This window comes from Ascaphus truei, unplaced genomic scaffold (genome assembly GCF_040206685.1).
Source record: "Ascaphus truei isolate aAscTru1 unplaced genomic scaffold, aAscTru1.hap1 HAP1_SCAFFOLD_846, whole genome shotgun sequence".
Classification (NCBI taxonomy): domain Eukaryota; kingdom Metazoa; phylum Chordata; class Amphibia; order Anura; family Ascaphidae; genus Ascaphus; species Ascaphus truei.
In genome coordinates this window covers 99,565-118,282 of record NW_027457184.1, presented here as the reverse complement: position 1 = coordinate 118,282, position 18,718 = coordinate 99,565, and the positions used below count along the sequence as shown (strand labels likewise).

Here is an 18,718-nt window from a genome sequence, read left to right as displayed (position 1 = left end):
TTCAAAGGCTAATGATGAGTGATGCACTAGTTTGCAATATATAGCAATTAATCCAGCATTAATCAACACTGGTCACAGGTGACTTTTTAATAAGAAATGAGCATGAATGAAGTTCATAAAAATATATGTCTAGGTATAATGAGAATCTATATAATCCTATGTATGCTAATATACAGTGTTCGACAAACCTATACATTTGCTCGCCCCGGGCGAGTGGATTTAACCCCCGGGCGAGTAAATATTGGCCCAAGCAGCACACGTTTGGTACTAGGTGGCGAGTAGATTTTTTGGTGATTTGTCAACCACTGCTAATATATATTGCACAGATATTGCATCTGTTATTAGTTAATGAGTGTTGCAGGGTTTAGCAATAGCAGCATGCTCATTTCTTATTAACAAGTCACCTGTGGCCAGTGTTGATTATACGCACACGTTGAATCAATGGAAATATACCCTATCCAGGTCTGCCTAAATTGTGACATAGATAAACATTGGAAATTGATGTAAAAACATAGCAACATGTAACACATAATTAAATAGTCTGCTTAAAGGCTAATATTTTTCTGAGAACAAAGAAAAAATGGAGATATGAATATACAGTTCCGATGATGTTTAAATGTATCAGCTTTTGTAAGTGTGATTTACATTGTTATTTAATATTTCATAAGCAGTGAGGTAGTTAAATAAATAGGAAAAAATTATAACAGATTGTGTATATAAATATATAGTCTTGGTATTATGAGTGAGAGGAAAGTAATGTGACTGGAGCATTAGAGGGAACCCAAAGATCCACGTTAGGAACTGATCAGATAACACACAGCAGTGACAGCGAGTATACATTTATTGAAGCCTCATTTATAGAGCAGCACTGCCACCGTGTGGTGATTTATGAACTGCGCGAATTTAAATAAAGATAAAGAGCCGCGCTGCTCCGCTGTCTTTGTGTCTTTGTGTTCGGGTTTATAATAACACATGTAAACTTTATAAGAAGATGAACCAATAAAGAACCGGGAAAGAAAAACCCTCATTTTACCGATTAAAGATCATTTGTATGTTTGGTATAAATACATGTTCCGTGTCAGAGAGCTCTGTGCTGGATCTGTGCAAACACTAATGTTATTACAATACATCTTTTTCACTGTCCTGCTTTCAGGCGCTAAATATATCCTAACTTAATTAGGACGATCTCGGACTTAGATTAGGCGGGATGTTTGAAAATCCCAACGGTTTTCCGAGAACCAATCAGAGCGAGGTGCGGGTCACAAAGCAGCCAATCGCAGCGATCCATCTTCTATAAATACCTAGCACTTTTCCTGATTTTTTAGTCGAATTGATATTTGAGACACAGTCGACTTGAGTCTTTTCATTGAGATTCATTCATTCATTGAACTGACCGGAGAGGCTGATGACTCCTCGAGTGGGTCACTTCCCATCACAGCGCCCGCCGCCGACACCACTTTCCAGAGTTTCAGTCGGGGATGTATTGACTGGCCCGTTTGGAGAGCCGCCGCTGCCACGTGGGGGAGAGCCGCCGCTGCCACGTGGGGGAGAGCCGCTGCTGCCACGTGTGGGAGAGCTGCTGCTGCGACGTGGGTCATTGCCCATCGCTTTGCTTTATAGCTTTATTGCACTGTATGCTGAGTTCTGTGTGCAGTACTGAGCCCAGAGCTCCGACTTGCTGTGACCCCCGGCCTTGCCCCCCCCCTGCCTAGTGCTGTGCCCCCCCCTGTGCTCTGTGCCCCCCCCCGTGCTCTGTGCCCCCCCCAGTGCTCAGTGCCCCCCCCCTGTGCGCTGTGCTGAGCCCCCCTGTGCTCTGTGCTGTGCCCCCCTGCGCTCTGTGTTGTGCCCCCCTGCGCTCTGTGCTGTGCCCCCCTGCGCTCTGTGCTGTGCCCCCCTGCGCTCTGTGCTGTGCCCCCCTGCGCTCTGTGCTGTGCCCCCCTGCGCTCTGTGCTGTGCCCCCCTGTGCGCTGTGCTGAGCCCCCCTGTGCTCTGTGCTGTGCCCCCCTGCGCTCTGTGTTGTGCCCCCCTGCGCTCTGTGCTGTGCCCCCCTGCGCTCTGTGCTGTGCCCCCCTGCGCTCTGTGCTGTGCCCCCCTGCGCTCTGTGCTGTGCCCCCCTGTGCTCTGTGCTGTGCCCCCCTGTGCTCTGTGCTCCCCCCTGTGCTCTCTGCTCCCCCCTACGCTCTGTGCTGTGCCCCCCCTGCGCTCTGTGCTGTGCCCCCCCCTGCGCTCTGTGCTGTGCCCCCCCTGAACTTGGTGCCGTGCCCCCCCTGAACTTGGTGCCGTGCCCCCCCCTGCGCCGTGTGATTTTGCTCCCTGCGTTGCGTGCTTTGGGCCGTGTGCTCACCGCCGTGCGTGTGTGTGGCTCTGATTTGGGCCGTGTGCCCGCCGCCGTGCGGGTGCGTGGCTCTGATTTGGGCCGTGTGCTCGCCGCCGTGCGGGTGCGTGGCTCTGATTTGGGCTGTGTGCTCGCCGCCGTGCGGGTGCGTGGCTCTGACTTGTGCCGTGTGCTCGCCGCCGTGTGCGTGGCTCTGATTTGTGCAGTGTGCTTGCCGCCGTGCGTGTGGCTCTGATTTGTGCCGTGTGCCCGCCGCCGTGCGGGTGCGTGGCTCTGGTCTGCGCCTTATTATGGCAGAGGCAAATGTGCCACCTATGGAGACTGCAATACATGATGCTGCAGAAGACATGGACTACACTTTAGTGAAGAAGAGAGGGCGAGCAAACTCTGATAGCTCCAATGGTTCTTCCCCTCCATCGGTAGCAAAGACAAAGATGCAGAAGCACAAGGAAGACCAAGGCATCAAAACATCAAACCGCTTCGAGCCACTTGCTAATGCCGATGACTGCTCAGGGCCCAGGTGCAACGATGAAGAGACTGCACTCCCACCCAAAAAGATTCGCATACCACCGGTAATGGTTAGGAATATGAAGACCCACAAGGACCTTGTCGACATCCTCACCGAGCACTGCACTTCCCCGTTTGTAGTTAAACCACGGGCGAACCACGCAAAGATCACTACCACAACTGTGGACGACTACCGGAGCTTAACGGACTGCTTTTCAAAGCAGGGCATAGAATACTACACCTTCCCACTGACGCGCCTAAAGCCCCAGAAATTTGTAATTCGCGGCTTACCAGCAAACGCCTCCGTGGGGGATATTTCCCACGACCTCGCGGAACATGGACTTCCAGTCAAGAGCGTAGCCCAATTGACATCCCCGGTGGACAAGACCAAGAAGTTCCCTTTGTTTATTGTCACACTGGCAGAAACCCCTGAGAGCCAGCCTGCAGATCTTACCAAGATTACCAAGCTCTGTAGCTGTGTGGTAACCACAGAAGCGCCAAAGGGCAGAAAAGGCCCAACCATGTGTTTCAACTGCCAACGGCTCGGGCATACCTCTGCATTCTGCCACCAGAAGCCACGCTGTGTGTGTTGTGGAGAGAACCACAACTCCAAGGAATGCCCACGAGATAGGAAGAAGGAGCCGGCGACATATGCAAACTGCAAAGGCCCACACCCGGCAAGCTACCGTGGTTGCCCGTACCTCACAAAAGCAAAGCAAGAGGAACGGGAAAAGCGGACACCCCACCTGATGGAGCAGGCACCAAGGAAGACACCCACTACTCAATACCAGCTTCCCCGCCTGGCGCCGGAGAGACAGAGGACCACAGAACACCTGATCCCAGACCTAGGCACGGCATCCACCCAGAGGATGCAAAACCCAGACGGACAGACCTACGCGGAAACTCTCAGGACACCATCCACCAACCCCGTTGAGGCGGCCAACCCGGACCCCGCAGGCGGAACCGCAAGCCCAACAAACTGGCTAGAGATCATCCTTAAAATAGCGAGCGCTATTGCGAGAATGGATATTCACCCCATTGTGACAATGATAGCGAATCTCATCCCGGCCCTTCTCAGGAGCACAGAAACTAACCACCATGGCAGCAACATCTAAACGCAGTTCTGTCATCGTGATGTGGAATGCAAATGGTATCAGCAAGAAGACAGATGAACTCCTTCACCTGATGGAATCGAGGAATGTATGCGCAGCTCTGCTCTCGGAGACCCACCTTCAAGGAAACCAAAAACTAAGCCTGGCGAACCACAGGGTATACCGTACCGACCGGGCAACAGGAGCCAGAGGTGGTGGGACGGCTGTGATTGTTAACATACGGGTCAGCCATAATGAGATTGCACTACCACCCCTCCGGAGTATTGAAGCCACTGGAGTACAGGTAAAGACTGCAACAGGACCACTGCGACTAATTGCCACCTACTGCCCCCCTAAGGTGAAGCTACATTTGGGAGACTTGGAAGCTCTGCTGGACTCCACTGTCCCAACCATCATCGGGGGAGACCTAAATGCCAAACACCGGTGCTGGAACTCAAGGACAGCAAACTCCAGAGGACAAGCTCTTCTTGCTTACTCAAAGGAGAGTGACTTTGTAGTGGCTGGCCCTACAGAACCCACCCACTACCCAGGCACTGCAAGCCACACACCGGATGTCCTGGACATTGTCTTACTGAAGAACGTGAAACATTCTGTCCAGTTGGAAACCCTGGCGGAACTGACCTCAGACCACAACCCAGTTACCATTACTGTTGGCGACGAGATGGAAACCCACCAGCAAACACCCAGGTACAACTTCACCAGGGCGAACTGGAGCCTGTACAAAGAAGAGTTGAGCAACATCACAAACCCCCGCCCCTTGGACACCAACGGAGACATTGATGATGCTGTTAACACCTTTACTACCGCAGTCCAACATGCAATAGAGCACAGCGTCCCGAAACAGATGCCCAAACGCTGCTCCATCTACGACCTACCGAGCGGGATCAAGCAAGCGATTGCTGAGAAAAACAGGGCCCGACGCCAGTGGCAGAAGTTCCGCACACCTGACCTTCTGGTAAAGTACAACTCACTTGCCAGACTACTGCGACAGCAAATCAGCCAACACCGGGGGGAGAGGTGGGAGGCCGCAGCAGCCAAGCTGAAGGAATCCGACAACTCTGTTTGGAGAATGACCCGACGCCTGACCGGGAAGAAGGAGCCTAATCCACCGATCCAGGGCCAGACCCACCTGGCATGTAGCAACAAGGACAAGGCAGAGGTTCTCGCTGACACACTGGAGACAACTTTTAGGCCTAACCAAGCCAGCAAAATAGCACGGGAAGTTGAGCAAGGAGTTAACAGGCATCTTACCGAGCACCTACCAGAGACCGAAGCGGAAACCCTTGAAGGATGCACCAGGACTGAGATAACGCAACTTGCAGAAAAGCTGGCAAATGGCAAAGCACCAGGAAGTGACGGAATTACCAACCTGGCCATCAAGAAGCTTCCACCGGCAGCCATGGAATGCCTCACAGAAATCTTCAATGCATGCATGCGGCTCCAGCACTTTCCTCAATCCTGGAAGGAAGCCAAGGTCATTGTATTTCCAAAGCCTGGAAAACCACGGAGGGATCCTGCAAACTACCGTCCGATAAGCCTGCTCTCTGGACTGTCGAAACTCCTGGAGAAAGTTATTCTTACGCGCCTCCGCCACTTTGCCTCTGGTAAAAACATTCTACTAAAGGAGCAATTTGGATTCCGGAAGGACCACTCAACCAACCATCAGCTGCTGCGAGTCGTTGACATAATAAGCCATGGATTCAACATCCACAAATCAACTGGAGTTGTCTTCTTGGACGTGGCCAAAGCGTTTGACAGAGTTTGGCATGAAGGACTACTGCACAAAATGATCAACCTGAAATTCCCAAACTACCTGATTAAGCTGACTGCAAGCTACTTGCGGGAGCGCACATTCCACGTGGCTGTGCGGGAAGAGCTCTCAACAACACGCCCCATCCGCGCTGGCGTGCCACAGGGATCAGTCCTGGGACCTTTCCTTTTCAACCTCTTCATGAATGACATCCCCACAGACCTCCACAAGACTCAACTGGCACTCTACGCAGACGATGTGGCAGTTATCTCCCAGTCCTTCAGAGAGAAAGAAGTAGCTAAGAACATCCAGAAAGCACTAGACATGCTATCAACATGGTACAGCGACTGGCAAGTAGGACTGAACTCCAGCAAGACTACAGCTACACTGTTTACCAAAAAGAGGATCAAGGCACACCCGCCAATCACCCTCAACGGAGAGGCTGTCAAATGGGAGCCAAACAGCTCTTACCTAGGTGTAATCCTAGATAGCAAACTAAGCTGGAGAAACCACATTGAGAAGATTCAACAGAAGGCAACAACCAAGCTGGCAGCACTGTACCCTCTGCTGAAGACAAGGACCATGCCCATCAAGAGCAAAGTCAATGTGATCAAGGCGATCATTAGACCCACAATGACATACGCCTCCCCGGTGTGGAGTGGTTGCCACCAACATCAAAGATCATCTCTCCAAAAATTACAGAACAAGGCGCTGCGGATTGCGTCCAACGCTCCACTTCCTACAAGAATAGCAGACCTTCATAGGGAACTGGGTATCGAGATGTTAGATGAACATCTAAAGAAGCTCAACAAGAAATTCTACAAGGAACTGGACCAGAACTCAAACCCGCTGATCAAGAAGCTTGCTGCGATCTCTGCAAACCCATTTGACCGCTACCCACGACCCATCACAGCGCTGAACCTGTGAAACCAACTCAACTGTGGCAAGTAACACAGATCAAGAAGCTTCCTAAAGAGTGCGACAATACACTCAACAAGAGAATTTGGAGTAATGAGGCTCAAGCCTCGGTATCCAATATCACCACTGACAGATTTAATCTGTCAGTCAGAACAGAACGGTCAGTGATTTTTTAGTCAGAGTTAGGTTAGGATCGGAGAGGATCACTGTCACAGCAAAGGATGGCCCGGACCAAGCAGACCGCCCGGAAATCCACCGGAGGAAAGGCTCCGCGTAAGCAGCTAGCGACCAAGGCTGCCAGAAAGAGCGCTCCGGCCACCGGCGGAGTGAAGAAGCCTCACCGCTACCGGCCCGGTACTGTGGCTCTCCGGGAGATCCGCCGCTACCAGAAGTCCACCGAGCTGCTCATTCGCAAGCTGCCCTTCCAGCGCCTGGTCCGGGAGATCGCCCAGGACTTCAAGACTGATCTACGCTTTCAGAGCTCGGCCGTCATGGCTCTGCAGGAGGCCAGCGAGGCTTATCTGGTGGGGCTCTTCGAGGACACCAACCTATGCGCTATCCACGCCAAGAGAGTCACCATCATGCCCAAGGACATCCAGCTGGCCCGCAGGATCAGAGGGGAGAGAGCTTAGGCTAACTGCACCCACTTCATTTACACCCAGAACACAAAGGCTCTTTTCAGAGCCACCAAATTATCAATCAAATTGGCTAGTAGATCAATATTAACAGGTTCCTGTCTGTTTGCTCATTGTTTAGCACCCACTGTACCCTAACTACAAAATTATCTATTATTGTGACCTCCACAATGTACTGATCTTTTAATGTAAAGCAATAGGGGAGCCCCTGCTTCTGCCACTGACAAGTAAATGGTGAACGGTGCTTTGGGTATATGCACAGAAGAAGGTGGGGTAGAGAACCCAAATATAGCACTCAATTTCACACTCTGGTGATGAATGAATGGTTTAAAACATAACTTTATTAACTGTAACAAGTATGTAAAATATTGGGTATTAAAAACAACGACCTGAAGGTGTTCTGACCTTCAATACTGGAACTGTATAGGTTCCGGGTCTAAAGTAGTGTGTTCTATGAGATTCAAGTAACACACTAAACAACAGTCCTTATAAGGATCTGAGGTAAGGAACAAATCTTACAGGGTGTGCGCTTAGGTAAGTACTGATAGCTGCAAATCACTAATGGCAAACACTGGCCTAGTGTGAATACCTGTTTACACTAATGAGGCGAGGTCTCTTTTCACCACATTATAGTAGTATCCTCACTTGCTGATTTGGATATCTATCTATATAGTGCGCTGTGCCAACGAGGCAGACCAGGCTAGGATCTGGGTTGATACAGCAACTACACTGATTGTAGCTCTACGGTAGTCCGTTACAGTGACCACATGACTGATTCCTTGGGGACAGTAGTTGATTTATCCACTAGTCCACCACTGCTTGTTACACACTGAGGTTTACTCGCAGTCATATTTACTGATCCAGAACACTGAACAGTGTTCAGACCTTAGGATCCTAGCGTTTAATACTCGTATTAAAACCCATCATTTTAATTTTGGTTATTAAAGAGTTGGTTTTGTATCTATTTAATTTCACATCCAGTTGGTGTCAGAGCCCATACTAGGTTTATTTTCTTTGCCTGTTCTCCGGTGTAAAACAAACCATTGCATGTGATAAGATGGAGACACATTCTAAGTTACACATTATGTGCAGAGCTCTCTTTGTGGGGTTGTGGTGGCTCTTAAAAGAGCCTTTGTGTTTGTAAGAGGCTGAAGTTCTCGGTCTCACTTCTTAGAAGCTGCTGCCCTCTTGGGCTTTGCTGCTTTGGCCTTAGCTGGACTCTTAGCAGCTTTGGGCTTTGCAACCTTTTTAGTCGCCGGGCTCTTCACAGCCTTATTGGGCTTGGCAACTTTAGACTTCTTGGGATTTGCCAGATTGTCTTCATATCTGTCTATTTCTGTCACTTTTACTTTGCTCAGACTACATGTGCCACCTCCATCCTCATACAGTGACACAAAGAACATATTATTGTACAGTATCAGTTTCAAATAAAGTGCATACCAATATATAAAGATGGTCTGGGGATTCACTATATATGTATAAGTAGCACAAAAGTCTGCATTGCTGTCATGTTGTTCCATTACCCCCGTACTGAGCTCTGTATTATTTAATTGTCAGATATGAATATTTGTTATTGAATGGGAGATTCAAAAACCCTGTATTACACCTGTTCTGCAAATGATTAGTTTAGAATTCTATGTATGTAACATGTTTTCTAAGAAAAAAAATCATAGTAACATACACATCATATGAATTACTGTACATATTTTAATAATGTAACAATAAAACAACTATGTTTTTTAAGCTTTATAACAGAATTGTGATGTGTTATAAAGTTGTATTTCAGTTATCAAATAATATGTATATATTAATGGATGAATAGGTCATTAGTCACCCTGTGGGTTGTTATGTAACCATGTACTGTAATGTTCCTATTAGCACTCTTTATAGGAACTGCAATGTTTTGTGACCATAATCGTTAACCAAATTGTGTGAAGTGAAGTTTCCTCTTAACAGGAGATTGCTATCCTGCCCATGATATGTTTTTAATTCCTGCACAACACATCCAGCAATGTGCTGCCACATTACTGCAGGATATGTAGACCTTTCTCTTCATATGCATAGCAATGTGCTGCTACCTACTTCAAGATGTGCAAGACCCTTTCACACACTTATAAATTGATACACCTTCCATGTTTGTTAGATTATACATATGAATAATTGTTTTAGTAAACACTCTGGAAGCCACTGCCTGGATCACAGTAACCTTTGTATTTTTCTGGTTTGTTCTCTTTGGTTATAATTGTATGTTTTTTTATACAAAACCTGTGTAGCACTTTCTCCCTCTCCGGTTTGACGACGGTGGCGCCAATGATGAGAGGCTGCGGTAGTTTTTCTGTCCCTCACTGACAAGATCAGGTTGTATAGCTTCATTCTCCTGGCTAAGTTGTGCTGTGCCGTCATCCAATACTGAGCACTAGTGATCGCGATGTTGCCTTTATGCGTGACTATGAGGAGATCATTTGTAGGATTCACTCTGCTCAGGCTAGATTAACAGCTGTTCCAGACAGTCACGCTGCAACATCTACCTATATGTGCTAAGTATTGATACTCAATCTGTGATAAATATTGACATGGGAATTTTTGAATGCTATGTAACGAATCTGTGTGCTATATTGCTTGGAATACTGAAGTGTGCAATTCAGATCTATTACCACTTGGTGATATTATACACAAGGAGTTAATTGCAGAAACTATTCTGCTCTGGTGATACATACAGCCGTCTCAGCTGGTCAGGTTGTCAGGCTAGTTAACATTTGCTGGATATTAGCATGCATTAGAAGCTTCGTTTCATGCTCAATACAATGTTACTCAATTGTGTGTGCTTGGGCTACTCCATGTAACGTTTTGATCATTGAAGTTTGTTATTTAGACTTTAGGACACATGATGCTATTTTGTATCTATGCTATGCAGACTATATTTAGTCTTGTGGTCGTTTTTCTACACTCCACACTTATTAATATTGTGACGAAGAGCATATTTATGTCCTTACTGGCACTATATATAAGCAGGTGGTTGCAATAATATACTATGGGCTAGCCATTTATACATAGAGAGATACAGCTGCAGTTTATTGTATTATCGTGACCTATTACACCTCTAAATATTAAAGCATGTATGCAAATGTAGATGGTTAATTCACCATCTGTTCATTTATAACTGGATATTTTAGTTCTGATGTCTGACTTCATCCTTATATGGTTATTATGCTATTGCACCTTTCTATATAAGCTATAAGTGGAATACAAGATTAAAGACTTAGACCTCTATGGACATTAAACATCTATGAGGAGTTATATGATGTGAAGATACTACATCAAATTAGAGGTCTAGATTATACTTGGATATCTATTTGTTACTAATAAAAATATTCCACCTATTAGTGTATTATTGTGGACAGAAACTACACAATTAATCCATGGTATTTGGATACCTACACATGTTACTTGATATATGCAGCCTCTCATTGTTGAATTTTACTGCACTGTAAATAAAATCACGAATCGTCGACGTCAAATGTTTAATAAAACTGTATTTTTTTTCCAATTATTAGTAAAACATAAGAGGATATTTATATCATAACTTTGTTCTCTTAATCTGGATATTAGAATCTGTAGGATCATTTGAGATCTTTATATCCAAATAGTTACTTTGAGTGCAAGTGGTAGGGACACTTATGTGGGGGTCTTTCTCTTCTCCATCAAAAGTTTGAATATTTCGAAGGAGACAGCACGGAAACAGCTACAGGACTTTAAGCAGAAACGTTTCTAAGTCCCACTTTCAGTAACATTTCCAGCGGACAGCGTCTGAAGTCTGGAACCAGATATTTTCTAAGTGAGACTTTCAGCACCATTTGGAGTGGAAAGAGTGGGAGCTGCTGGAGGCTCATGCCGATGTGAGCTCCAGGACTTTCCAGGACTTTTCGGGCTAAGTCCCGGTCAACCAACGAACTATTTAAAGACTTTGTTTCAATCAGGAAAGTTAGTTTTCAACCCCAAACCCCCAATAAGTGTATTTTCTTCTGTCTATGGTAATCCATGGTGTGTTTGCCTATCTCTACGGAATACATAAACATTTATTTTTATTTATTGGCTGTGACGGGAGATTTGTGACAGGCTATAATAATACACCAAATAACTGGGTTGAACTGAACGAGGCTTAGGTATAATAAAGTATATCTATTCCTTAAATAGGTGAACACAGCAATATAGTACAGTAACAGGCAAGAAGTAACACTTACTTGGGGTGGGGAATGAGAAGTATCAGATAGCAATTCTCCAGCAATCAGGTAACAATCAAGATGGTATCAGAAGACCAAGGATATAGGGTTGACCACAGTTTATATATCTTTTGTAACCCTATCCTTAACCTTAAGTACAGGCTATTGGATAACACATTTCTGTATCCAATCTTTAACGTGGGAACACATTTTAATCCATGCCCTCCTGCTAGTTAGCTCATGCGCACTAGGACCCTGGGGTCTCATTTCTGTAGCCCCACATTTACATCAGGAATGCCAGCCAGTCTACCAAATGGAATTTCTGGCAGGATACCCTTTGTTGGAAGGTGTACAATATGACACTCACAGACTGCTCTGGTTTGAGTCGTCTCCGCCCTCAGGTAAACAGTGAGGGTGGAAAAACCCTTTGAACAGTACTTAGGTCCTAGACATTGGGTCGCCTCTCTGACCATATGCTTCATTGTATGCAAAGGAATTTCCTCTGGGTTTTATCCCTGCCTTGGGATACAGTATTATAGGAAAAATACAAACATATTAAAATATCAGGTTCCATTTGGTCCAGCGGGTCCAAACTACCCAGATCTCAATGCCGGAACTGGGACACCATATGGTCTGAGTTTCAGCCTGCTACGACCTTCGGAACCGGAGTTACACATATACTGCTGCGGCAGCTTTTATTCTAACAAATCACCAGTTTGTCCATGGCTTGTTCCTGGAATGCGACGCTGTTCACCTGGCGCATGCCGCGTTCACCTTGCGTTCCCAGCCACGGGTCATGCCCGGCTGATGCGTTTATTGATAATGGTTCAGATTTTAATAGGCTGCAATGCTTCGCGTGTCCGCCAGATGGCAGAAATTCATGAATTGTAATGCGCCGAATCAGTAATGTGTCGGCTTGCAGGTGTTTCGTTTAAAAAATATACTGTACCACAGTGTGCTATTGTAACTTGGCCTTGGCCTTGAGACTGAAGGAAGAGTTGCAAAAATGTATCAATTTAGGCTTTTCATATTAAAGAAAGACAAAGACCAGTTTCAGTTTCTGTTACACTATTCTCCAGAGACCCACCCGCCATGAGTGTTCAAGTGCAGCCCGCTTTCCAAAAACCCGACAGAAGTTACGCATATTTGATATGGGCCGCGATTAATGCAACAGATGATAAGATGGCAACAGTTGCTCAAATTTATCAGTATTTTATCGAAAACTATGACTTTTACAAATTTTCGCCAACTCCTCATACGTGGAAGCGTGCAGTAAGGAAAAGGTTATGTAGCGATCACTGTTTTCACCGTATTGAGCCCCAATTTGTTGGAGGGTATTGGTGTGTGTCACCGGATTTTTCCCGTATCTATGATCATGGAGGCGGCAAAAGGCGAAGGGTCATGTTAAAACCAACTAAGAAGCGACAGTCGCTGCCAAGCAATGCACCAGCACCAGCACCAGCACCAGCACCGGCTTCCAATGACGGTCCCACTGTCAGTGACAACCCTGAGCCTGAGTCGGATTTTGCGTGCAGTTTTGATGAAGCTTGCATGTACCTAAGCAATTTCCAGCCTCACCTGCTGACTACAGGTGGACTAGTCCCACTGCAAACTATCGACGTGGATGATGAAGAAAGCTGGACTGGCAGTGGACCGGCGCCGATGCCAGCTGAATGGGAAATTCTATGGTGTGTACTATATTGTTGCCGTATTATTTTGGTGGGGCTGGCTGGGTACTTCTTTAGGGGTCTGACCATTACTGTACATTAAAACTTTTCTTTTTGTTTTTCCTCAGAAAAGAAAACGGCTAATGGGAGGATTTCAATGGATAATATTGTACTGTATGCTGAAGTTTTCCGGCCGTACCGTATACTGTGTAATAAACCCGAATAAATAAAACTATGCATTTATTCTACATGTTCAGTATCGTTTCATTATGTGTCTTCTACAGTATACTGTACAGTGGTATACAGTGCCTAACATCTATGGGCAAAATTTTTTTTATTTCTAGGTGCCCTAGAACAGAAGTTCCCATGCCAATTGCCCGTGACCTTGACCGGGGCCCTAAGTAGTTCCCACGCCAATTGCGCGAATATAATGTAAAATAACAGATTCTGTGGGTCTGAGCGGGCTGAAATTCGCTTGGTCCTCATGCGGAAGGACCCTTGCCATAGTGGCAAAATATCAGCCTTCCACGACCCCCGGAACCGGAGATACAAAAAGACAGTTTAAAAGCACATTACCAAAGTGGCTTTTATTCTGCCATGCAAGTCAATGGCAGAAACCTGAACTTTAACATTACCCTGACTCCGTTCTGTTGCCAAATAAAATGAATTTTATTTCTAGGTGCCCTAGAACAGAAGTTCCCACGCCAATTGACCTAGTTCCCACGCCAATTGCGCGCTCATTGCTCTTTTTTTACAATGTTGCCAATCTTGCTGCTTTGCAGTCAGGCAGTAAAAAAACAGTGCAGCAAGCCTCTACATTTGTTACACTGTCAAAGGAGCAAATGGAAACAATGTGAGGCAATTCAACATGTTCTTTTATTGGTGGAGTCAGTACAAAAACATTTATTTACAAATATTATACAATGTTTAAACATTTAAAGTGCACAGCAATTCTAACCATCAACACACAATAATACATACTGCAGACTTTGTTAAATTCTTCTGCCACATTGAAATCGGAGAAACATTTACAAAACATTTGTAAAACATGGAGATACCTGAAAAATGGACGTTTATACTGTATGAATATTAATTTATAATACAGTATATATGCAGTATATATTGTGACATAGTCCAAAGATGTTAGGCAGCTTTCTGCCCCGTTTTAGGTCCGAAAGTGCAGGAATAGTTAAAAATGATCCATTCCACAGCTTCACATTAACTCAGACTGCTGGATGGAAAATCCAGACCACAGATTACAATGGCTCTAGTTCTCCCTCACCTGCTCTTTTAATCACTTGCACAGGTATTTAGAACAGAGAGGTTTGCATTTCACTCTCTCTCCTTAGAGCCTGGAGGCTGGGGGTATCGCTGCTCCCCTGTATCCAGTTTCGGGATGAACGGCCCCTCCAAGTATCACAGTACCAGAGGATTTGCCTGGACACTTGGGACCGTGTTCCCACCACGAACAGATAAGACAAAACAAATGTTTATTGCTGTTGCTAAAAGACTGTGCTGTATCTAGTGACCCTAAATGAGAGGGCATTGTTTTAAGCTGGGGAACCAGGTTAGTTGGCCCAGCCGCAGTTAGAGGCTGATTCTGATGTGTAGTTAGATCCCTGAAAGGGATAGGATTTCTTTATATGATTTGGTTTTTATTTCTTAAAAGTGACATTGTGTGAAATGTTATAACACTGATATGAGTAAACCACTGAATGAAAATATCTGAGTGCCTCTAACCTACACATGTTAAAGCTGCAGTGCCTTACTTGGATGAAAATAAAGCAGGCAGAAGCCTGAGTTAAGCAATGTAATACTTTGCATGATCCCGTTTTTTGTATAAATAACCCTAGAAGACTGTGTCGGGAAGAACCCAGACAGACGTCAGCGCTACAAAAGAGGGGCGTTTGTCACAATATATATACTGTATATAAAATCTACTGTTTGTTTTTGGTGCATGGGGCACAGGGAGTTAAAGTGACTTGCTTTTTATGTACTATATTTGGGGATTGTCTTTGGGGGTTTATTCATCAAATTATTATGATGAACTGACTTTTGAAATTACAGTGCTGTTAACTATTTCAGCCACACACCTCCAGAGTTTTTAATCCCTCCCTAGCCAAGCGTCAATCGGCTGAGTCACCCTATCCTACCAACCCCCTCCCTCCACTGGGTCGTTAATCTTCTGCATATTGCCATTGTGTTCTTAATCCACCCATAGCCGAGCTACAAAGACTCAGTATGCCTGCGTCTAATCACACCATCCCCCTCCCCCAACCCTTAGAGGCCTGTTGTGTTAACGGTAATGCTTTGGAAAATCCCCTCTCGAATTTGAAATGTAAATCTGATGTGCACAGCACTGTGAGAATTGAGAGTAAACTGATACTGTATTTCATCAGGGTGTGAAAACATTTGTCAGTCAGTATGGTTTACAGTCACATGTTTTAAATACAATACAGTACATTCTTTAATATCTTTAAAATAAAAATATATAAATATATAAATATAATTTAAAATAATCCGTTCTGTGGGTCTGAGTGGGTTGAAATTCACCTGGTCCTCATGCGGAAGGACCCTTGCCATAGTGGCAAAATATCAGCCTTGCACGACCCCCGGAACCGGAGATACCAAAAGACAGTTTAAAAGCACATTTCCAAAGTGGCTTTTTTTCTGCCATGCAAGTCAATGGCAGAAACCTGAATTTTAACATTACCCTGACTCTGTTCTGTTGCCACGAGAGGGTCGCAATTTGCCATGCAATCCTGCCGCAACTAGGACTACATGGTGACCGAATCTGAGCCCTTTAGGTTGAACAGAACCGGAGTTGTGGGTTCCAGGTTTCTGTTCATTCTGACTTAGCCGGTTCAAAGCTTTCTCCGCCATTACGCTCAATGGTAGGACCCTCCTCGCCGGCGTCACCCTTTCTCGCCGCCATTACTGCTCGGACCCTGTTGGGGTCAAGTGAGGGGGTTCCTAACATCTAGGGGCAAATTTTATCCCTGCTCTGGCGTCGGGGAAACAGGGGCATTAGCACCGAGCAAATAATGTATGCCCGCAATGTCAGCCTCTATCTTCTCCATCCGTTGATCCATCCGTTGTTCCATTTGTAGCATCCATTGCTCCACATTTAACATGGTCTCCAAAAGCAGATCTATCTTTGCCAGCACAATAGAATTCCCGGGGAGATCCACACTTATCCCATTCAGCATCCGGTCTAACGAGCTGATTCTTGTGCATGGCGTCTGGACATCTGGGGGGATGGGTTCAACAGAGGATGAGATGGGGGTTCCATGGACAGAAGCGGCATCGATGGAGAGTGGAGGAGGTTTACCTGTGGATACCCGGTAGAGGAGAAGCGGCAGCGTCGTCGAAGAGGGATGGAGAAAGTGACCTATGGATTTCCGGGCGAGAAGCAGAGTCGTCTAAGCGCAAAGGAGACAGTGACCCGTGGATTTCAGAGGCGGCAGCGTCGTCAGATGGAACCGGAGAAGATGGGGGTGGAGAAGATGGGATGAAGATTTCAGGGACAGCTACAGCAGAGTCGTCGAAGCATATGGGAGGAAGTGGTCTGCGGATTCGATGGGTTGGCTGCCAATCATTTTGTGTCGAGAGTACATCACCGTATATCTTCTTCACATAATGAGGCTTACGTCTAATTAAACCCTTAACCTTTGGGGTCAGCAGAAGATTTTCTTTATTGGCCTTAGCCTGTCGCTTTGCCCTTGGCGTGGAAACGGCAACCGCCTTTCGCTTTTTCAGCATGACAGGCACGGCAGAGGTGAGTGGGTTCTTGCGTCCATAGAACCGGGGTTGCTCCATGGAAGCATGTGACACAATGCAGTACAGTATCTGGACAAGGGCAAGTTCAGATAAAGATCACGGAGTGGTGGGCTATGCAAAGTGTGTGACCTTTTATGCATGGCGACCAGGTACAGGTGTTGAAAGTGGGCGTACTCTAATGTGAGTCATTACCGTATAAATACACCATCCATTTTGTGGATTGCTGCACATATAATACACATCGAATAAACATCGAATATACATGCTTGTGTTTCTTATTTCTTTCTACTCGCAGCAATACCTGTTAAAAAGATTTCAAAGGATCTCAGCATGCGAATTAAGGCGATGTACACGAGCGGACACCGAATTGCTGCTATCCAATGCTGGTTAGCTACTTCTGGCCTCGTTGTGCCATCAAACACCGTGAGCTATCATGCATACGGAAAAAACAGAGACCGGAAAAGGGCACCAAGGGTAACTAACGCGTAAGTAAATTTATAAAACTTAACAAAAATAAATATAGAAAACTGTACTGTACATTTACAGTACAGTTCTGTATCTACTGTAATACTGTTGTTATTTCTGTTGATTTATATTACAACATACAGTAGTTTGTCTATTTATATTTACAGTATAGTACAGCAGTATACATTTTTTGTATATTTCAATTAATCTTACAACGGTATACATAGGATGTATATTTATATTTATATTACAACAGTATATGTATTTTGTATATTTATATTTATAGTACAACAGTATATATATGTTGTCTATTTTTATTTATAGTACAGCAGTATACATTTTTTGTATAATTCAATTAATCTTACAACGGTATATATAGGATGTATATTTATATTACAACAGTATATTTATATTTATAGTACAACAGTATATATATTTTGTCTATTTATATTTATAGTACAGCAGTATACATTTTTTGTATATTTCAATTAATCTTACAACGGTATATACAGTATAGGATGTATATTTATATTTATATTACAACAGTATATTTATTTTGTATATTTATATTTAAAGTACAAAAGTATATATATTTTGTCTATTTATATTTATAGTACAGCAGTATACATTTTTTGTATATTCCAATTAATCTTACAACGGTATACAGTACAGTATATAGGATGTATATTTATATTTATATTACAACAGTATATTTATTATGTATATTTATATTTATAGTACAAAGGTATACATTTTTTGTATATTTATATTGACTGTATATTACAACATTACATTTATATACATTTTATATTGCTGCATATTAATAAAACAATATAATTTCTTTACATTGTAGGGAGACAACTCTTCTGGTGGACAAAATAAGTGAGGAGAATGATGAGAGGAGTGCATTAAGGGTTAAAAACACTCTGCAGAAAAAGCACAACCTGACTATATCCGAGACTAGCATAAAGAAGATGAGAATCAGCATTGGATGGAAATATGGACGTGTGAGGTTAGTACTGGACAGTACAGGAGGTAAAAGTGTTGTTTCGCAAACTGTACTGCACTGTGCCGCTAATTTTTTTTATTCCTTGTCATTACAGAGCGTACCCCATGATACGGGACGCAAACAAAATCAAAAGAGTGATCCAGGCCCAGGCATGGATCGACAGCGGGGAGACTTTCCAGGATTGCATCTTCACTGATGAGTCTACTGTGTCGCTGGAGAGATTTGCAGGATTTGCGTTCCACAAAAAAGGCCGCATATCTTTGAAGCCACGGCCAAAACACCCTGTGAAGCTGCATGTGTGGGGTCCCATCTCTAGGCGT

The 18,718-nt window shown here is 44.8% G+C and overlaps 1 protein-coding gene across 1 annotated transcript; it reads left to right on the top strand.

Moving 5' to 3' along the window:
* The first annotated feature begins 6,804 nt into the window (after positions 1 to 6,804).
* LOC142486412 (histone H3) lies at positions 6,805 to 7,312 on the top strand. Its single transcript, XM_075585000.1, has one exon. It carries the CDS (start codon positions 6,844 to 6,846, stop codon positions 7,252 to 7,254), a length of 411 nt encoding a protein of 136 aa, XP_075441115.1. The 5' UTR covers positions 6,805 to 6,843; the 3' UTR covers positions 7,255 to 7,312.
* The last annotated feature ends 11,406 nt before the right edge of the window (positions 7,313 to 18,718 follow it).